Genomic DNA, 7,252 nt, shown 5'->3' with positions numbered 1-7,252 from the left:
CCTTAAGTATACTTCTTTCTTTCTTTCTTTTCTTTTTTTTTTTTTTGAGAGGTTTTTGCTATAGGGCGCGTGCATTCACCAGAAAGACAGAAAGCGAGAAATCATCCCCCAGGGAGGATGGCCACGATCTCTTCTCCATTCTCCTCTCGGGATCTTGGGCACACACGCACACGCACCCGGAGTGAGTTTTAAGCCACCGGGTCTGGGATTTGAACCGCAGTCGACTACATGGGAGTCCAGCGACATAGCCATTACACTAACTGTTGGTCCCTACTCATTTATTTCTTGAGAGAGAGAGAGAGAGAGAGAGAGAGAGAGGCATTCCCAACAGGGCCCCCTGCAGTCTTCCCCAGGCCCGACCAAGATCAAGGGCTCTCCAGGTGTGCACCGGGAGATCTGAGGCTGTGGCCCGAGCCCCTTTCACATAGTTTTCAGCATCACGGAGCATCATTTCACAGCTGGGCACTACAGCCCACCCAGTGCTATACTTAAAAAATTATATTAATTAATATTAATTAATTACATTAACATCGATGACGCTAAGTCATGTCAGGGTTACTGGGGACGTTAGCAGTTAGAGTGCACAGGTTCTGAGACAGCCAGCAGCCAAAGACTAATCTCTTCCATAATAAGTTCAGAGGCGCCTGACGTTTGAAAGCTTGCATTCTTCCACTCACGATTTCATGAAACCAATCAAAGACTAATGAAGGAGGGGACCAGAATATGGTGTGATGGTTACATCACTAGACTCCCTCATGGCCAACCACAGTTCAAGTCCCAGACCCAAAGGCTTGAAACTCATGCCGGGCACATGTGCATGTGTGCCCAAGGTCTCGAGAGGAGAATAGAGTAGAAGGGATTGCAGCATGGCCATCCCCCCAGGAGTGATTTCTTACTTTCTATCTCTCTGTCTCCCTCTATCTTTCTGGTGAGTGCATCAGAAAAAACAAAAAAAGGAAAGAAATAAAGAAAAGAAAAAACATCTCTCTAAAATAGAGGACTATTGAAGGAGAAAGTATTATCTTGATTTTAAAGTTGAGTAACAAGCTCAGAGAGGCAAAGTGATTTGCCCAAGATCACACAGCTAAAAAGATAATAGGCAGGATTTTGAATGTTGTCTTCTCAGCTCCAGGTCCAAACTCCTTAACTCCGGTGAGAGCCAATCTGGGCCCCACCTGTTCTCCCTGTATCCACACCCCCAGCCCCCCAGCGCTGGGTGCCTGGCAGGGCCGCATGCTCAGGAAAAGCAGGCAGAAGGCAGGAAGGGTGAGAGGCGTGGAGGAGCGAATGGGCTGCGGGCTGCGGCTTGTTGGGGCAGGGCCCAGGAACTCTGCTCCAGAATGAAGACGCTGATCAGGGGTGGCTCCCAGGCTCCTCCCCGCTGTCCCCAGGCACTCAGACACCTTGACCACATTCCCTGGCAGCCACGCCCTGCAGAGAAGACTGGGCAGGCGCAGGGCTCTGTGATAGGCTCCGAGCCCAGTCCCCATGAATAAGCAGCCTGAGAACCAGGGCAGCCCTTTGCCTGCCTGGGAGTGGACAGACGTCAAGCAAGCAGGGACCTCCAAGTCTTGGCCAAAGGACACCAGGAGCACGATGTGTCCTTCCCTTCCAGCTCTCCTGGAACACAGTCCTGTCACCACGTGCACCTGCCAAGCACGTGCACCTGGTGTTCTTCAAGCCGCCGGTTCTGGACTCAAACCATGGAGTCAGCTATGTGGGATCCAGCCCCTTAACTACCATCCCACTTGCTGGCCCCCGGTTTTGGGTTCTTGACAATTACTCTTACAGACAGTAGCAATAAAATATTTGTGCTTTTCTTTGCTCATTTCTATAAGTATTTCCATAGGCCAAGTCTCTAGACTGAGACTGCCGGGCTTGTACACTTTGACCCTGACTGACCCCACTGGGTCACCTCTGAACAGTAGGACCAATCTATGCCTCTCTTTCCTGCCCAACACACATTCCCTGCTGCACACGAGTGCCTGTTTCCGAACTGTGTGTCCAACTGGATGACTCCCCAGGGATTGTATTAAAAGCTCTGGGACAATTTCTGAAGGCATCTAAACTCTACAGGGTTTCTTTTAACAGAACAATAATGTTTTGATTTTTGAGTCTTTAAGGCATTGATCTGGGCATTAGGTTTGACTCCCCAGGCCAAGTAAGCCCACAGGAACCCACACGAGCAGGTCTGAACTGCGTTAGGGTGTCACAATGCAGAGAGGACGACGTGGAGGTGACAGAATGCACTCAGAGGTCTGTACCCTCATCACTGGCTGGGAAACCAGCTGCCCCCTCAGCTGAGTGTGAGCTTCTTTTCATGCCATTCCCTAAAATAAAAATCACACTGACCTGGGAAGAACCTTTCATCAAGCAGCGCAGAGGACAGGGTAGAGAAGACTAGAAGAGTTGGTGAGATTACCCCTCCTTATCATTTACGAGATGAGGATGTTGAGGCCCAGTGATACTGAGTGACTAGTTCAAGGTCACAAGAAACAGAACAGCAGGAAAACCGGCAGCAGAATTCAGCTCACAGCCAGGCAATCCGGCTTCTAGCTGGGTGCTCTCTGGGTGCTCACTACAGTCCAGCAGGACACTTGCAATCTTCCCTGACAGCCCCTTGAGTCTGTCCTCCTTCAATCTCAGCTGCTTTTGAAAATGACAGGAAGGTTAGAGTTCTTGCAAAGGAGCATCGGAATAAAAATCATGGCAACAAATCCATGTGGCTTTGCATGAGCTGGTCCCACTAGCTTGGATCCCTCCTCTGCCTAACAGCTCGAACTCTTCTTCATCTTTTAAAACCTAAAAGAATTGTTCCTTCTGTGAAAATGTTCCCTGACTCTCCAGGGCAGCCAGTAGCTCCCATGCCCTGACCTTGCCCCAATACTCAGACCACATTAGTGGTTCTGCTTCTTCCTCACAAGGGTAAAAATTCCTCAAATGCAGGGATATTAAATTCACCTTTGCAAACCCAGCACCCAGATTAAGGAATGAACTTTGGACCACAAAGGGAGGAGTTTTATCCTTCTACCCCAGCTCCTCTCTCAAGTATGAACTCAAGAGGAACATGTTGCTGCTGCAGGAATAAGAATGAGTAGGTTTTGTGGCGCGAGGAGATTCTAATCCTGGAGCCACAGCTTTCAACAGACTCTACCTAGAGGTGCCAAGCAGGTCAGGCTGACAGGTGAGTGGGCCAAAGGCACAAGGTGCTTTCAGGTGTGCATGGGCCTCTGGCTACAAAGCACTTGCCAAGAATGACCTCATCCGAGTGAACTTGGACCTGCTCAGGGTGCCTGCCACGCAGCCGGCCTCTCCTCCTTTGCCAGGCTCCAAGTCTGGCTGATCTGGACTCGGGACTATGAGACAGGAGGGTGTGTAGTGGTTAAAGCACGCTGCTCCGGCCCGTTGCTGGCATGGTGGCTGAGATAGCTGGATCCCACTCTGGGACTGGGACCCCAAGTCACAGGTCTTGAGAAACAAGTGTGTGTACACGCATGTCCTAAATCCCAGAAGGAGGAAACAGAAAAGGGGTTGTGGCGTGATCATTCCTCATGGAGGTGCTTTCTTACTTTCCCTCTCTCCAGCGAGTGCACACACCTTCTGGCATAAAATAAAACCAAAAACATAAGCAACGCACAACGCTCAGCTAGGCCTGCCTCTGTGGGCAGGTCCCAGGTTCACGGCGAGTGACCTCCGAGTGCACCAGGCACATGCTGGGCAAGCATGTGGCCATGATCCAGGGCTGGCAAGGCGGGGGTGGACCGTGGCATCAAGATCGCATAGGTGGAGGGGGCTATCTCTCTGATGCTTGCAAGAAAAGAAAGAAACTTACAGAAAAAAAAAAAAAAGATATGACCGAACATATTACTTACTTTTCAGGACTTGAGGGGGAAGGAAGAGTAACGAGAGCCGTCAAGAGAACAACTCAAGAAAGATGAGCTATTTCCGCACAGCGGCCTGAGGGTCACCGGGCTCTGGGCCTCCCTGGGACATCAGAAAAGAACACACACGAGAGAGACGCTGGAAGCGGGGGTCGCCATCTCCAGTTTACTTTAATTTGCTTGTTTACACACACACTCTGTGTACATGACAGCGGCAGGAGACAGTCTCCAAATACAATCTGCTACCCAGACTATGACAGATGCACGTGGAACATGAGGCGTCGGCGAGGGAAGCTCAACACGGAGAGGCAAAGCAAGCGTGGCATGTTGGGTGATCACAGATGCCCCAAAGCCTCTTGCTCAGCACCTGGGGACACCTTCATGACAAGACCCAGACTCCAACTAGTACTCGGAAGATGTTGGTTTCTCTTCCTTTTCTAGAGGAGCCAGAAAGTTCTAAAGCCTGAGTCGAGAAAAAAGGAGATGAGGAGTTGACTACCCCTCAGTATATATGCTGGGCACTCTCCCCTCTCCATTTCCCTTAATTCTAACAGTATCACCTCCACTTTACAGATGAGGACGACACGGCTTCCCCACGGCTGGAGAGCGATCAGGAGTGGTGCCAAGATTCGAACCCGCCTAAGGCCAAACTCTTTCGCTGCTGCTATGCTGTCTCACACAAGGAGAGACAGCATGCTCTCAAGGAGAAGGACAGACAGCAGCGAGGAGGCCTAAGGAACAGAGTGAGCTCCATAACTCCCCTTTCCACATCGAGATAACTTACTGCTGGACCTGAATCAGACCCCCATGAAACTCAAGGGTGACAAATGAACTTCTGGAGTCGCAGTGCTTCTGTTCCCTTTAGGTGCTGAGCATGAAACTTAGATCTCCGTTACTTCAACAAGCTCCTGCCAGCTGCCCGCCTCTCCCCTGGTTAACGCTGTAAACCCCAGAGAGCAGACAGTCCTTCCCTGGAATCCACCTCATCTTGCCAATGCTCTGAAACACTGCAGAGATGCCTCTGACAGCTCACTGTCTGTGTCTCTGCCCCTTTTGGGGACAGCATTTCATGTCTCACACATGAACCTGCAACTGGACGGGACACAACATATTTATTTCAAACATATCTTTATATAAAAATATTTGCCCTGAAGATGCACCTCAAGCTTCTAACAGCCCAAGGTTGAGATAAGCCAGTCGGGTGTAGTGTTTATCAGTTAATGCTATTATCAGACTTGATTGAGGGGAAGGGTATCAAAATAGCTTTCAGGATGATCACCCAGAAGGCCAAGGGCTCGGTTTGAAAGGCTTGGAGTAACAATAAATGTAGGCGAGGAGAGGGGCTACTTTACAGACATGGAGCTGTGTCTCCGGGGACAGAGGTGCCATGGCTTCCAACCTCTTTCCACGTGCTCACAGCCAAGGCCAGAGAATGACAAGGCTGGAACTGAGAAGTGCGGCAAAGGGAAGAGAAAAGGTCAGTGGATCCCAAGGCCAGTTGAACAAGCCCAGTTTGGTTGGTGGTGCAAGTAACAGGTGGGAGGTGCCAAAGTTATGCCACCATTTAATAAGGGCTTGTTATTGTTTTTGGCAAACAGGCTGGCTTTTTGCCACCAGAGGGAGACATTTCACTTCACTCCTGAATGATCATAATCTTGTCCTAAAGGTAAAAATGCCTTGGGACACAGCACAGTGGTCAATACACTTATCACATGACCCAGAAGCGCTGCTTCAGCTACAGCACTGGCAGGTGGTCAGGGAAGGGGCAGTGCAAATGTGTTTTGTAAAACTGCTCTGACTTGGCTTAAAATTCATCAAGCTATTAACACCTGCTTTCCAGTTTTGCTGTTAACAGAGAAAACAGCACTGTGAGATGGAATTTAATACTATAAGCCAGTGGTTTATAAAAAGTAAATAAGGGGGCCAGCAGGTGGAGTGATGGGAAAGGCTCTGGATTACCAAACGGCTGACTGTGGTTAGAGTCCTGGACCTGGCAGCTTGAAAATCACACCGGGTACGTGTGTGTGTGTGTGTGTGTGTGTGTGTGTTCCCAAAATCCTGAGAGAAGAATAGAGGAGAAGGGACTGCAGCATAGCCATCCCAAGGGGTGATTTCTTACTTTCTCTTTCTCTGTCTCTTGCTGGTGAGCACACAGGCCCTATGACAATAGTCTAAAAAAAAAAAAAAAGGTAAATTAGTGTTCTTAAAAAAAGACCCTTGACATCATCCATACATGCCAAAGTGTAGCAGTGAGTTGTACATTATTTTTAGGAGTTTTGCTGACCAAGAGCAAATACTATAGTTGTTATCAGAAACTGTAAAGCACTCACTCTGCAGAGAACAAAGAAGGTAACCTTATTGCTCTAAACATCTAACATATAATAATACACAACACAGACAAAAAAAAAAAGATCATTGTTCATTGTGTAAAAATGATCCAATACTCAGTTGCAGAGGCACTGCAGCTTAACAGGCCCGTTTTGGAAACTGATCACAAGCCAGTTGCAATATTTAACATTCTCTTGATGTAACAAATACTGCACCCAGAGAGTGCCTTCTAGGCACTGGGGTGTTTTATAAAGAACCCTGCCAGAAATAAATGCTTGTGCAAAAATGACCAGAGGGACACCCTGTTACATAGCAGCATGAACCACCACTAAAATCGGACGACTCGGCTCAGGGAGATGGCAGCAGGAGCCCAGAGGTGCTGGCTCCCCACAGCCACACGACAAAGGCTTTCCTGATTCTGCCCTGCTGAGCCTTGGCTCTCCCCTCTGGCGACAAAAGGGGGTGTTCCAGATGGAGGTCAAGTCTTGCCAGGGATAAAAGTGCCTGACTGGGATCGGAGGAGTTTGTGACACAGCTGACATCGCCAAGAATAGTCTGAAGATCAAACTTGTTCCCCAGACTCCACCGCTGCCCACCCGGACTGCCTGGCAGACTTCCCCTCTGAGGCCAGATGGATAATTTAGCCAAATAACAAAGTGAAACAAATGAAAAATATATTAGCCATTGTCCCACTGTCCTCCCTGTGTTGCTGCTCACTTATTTCTTGTAACTGTCTTGCTTTAGACTCCAACTAGAGCTCTGGGGAGGAAGTCCTGGGGAAAACGATTTCAGGTACCAACACCCATATGTCCCGTACCAGCCCAGCAAACCGAAGAAGGTGCCAAAGACTTTCTGGTACAAGTCGTGGAAGTAGACAGCAGTGCACAGAAACATCCACACCCAGATGAGGGTCAGGAAGCCCAGGGCGACGGCCAGGCTGGTGATGGTGGTGTGGAGGCAGTGGCTTCGATCCGTCTTCACCTCCTGCAGCACGGCCATCTCCTCCACGATCATGAGGGCACAGAAGGTCCGCAGGAAGGCGC

At 49.4% G+C, this 7,252-nt stretch overlaps 1 protein-coding gene across 1 annotated transcript in view; it reads right to left on the bottom strand.

The window, feature by feature from the left end:
• Window positions 1–6,243: 6,243 nt before the first annotated feature.
• FITM2 (fat storage inducing transmembrane protein 2) overlaps window positions 6,244–7,252 on the bottom strand; it is a 4,456-nt gene continuing 3,447 nt past the window's right edge. The window contains exon 3 of the mRNA XM_006147571.3: window positions 6,244–7,239. Coding sequence (XP_006147633.1) covers window positions 6,927–7,239 — 313 coding nt within the window. The 3' untranslated portion in view covers window positions 6,244–6,926. The remainder of the gene's footprint in view (window positions 7,240–7,252) is intronic.

This window comes from Tupaia chinensis, unplaced genomic scaffold, assembly GCF_000334495.1.
Source record: "Tupaia chinensis unplaced genomic scaffold, TupChi_1.0 Scaffold000216_1, whole genome shotgun sequence".
NCBI classification, from domain to species: Eukaryota; Metazoa; Chordata; class Mammalia; order Scandentia; family Tupaiidae; genus Tupaia; species Tupaia belangeri.
Note: the sequence above shows the minus strand (reverse complement) of the source record. Positions and strands in the feature narration are given on the sequence as shown.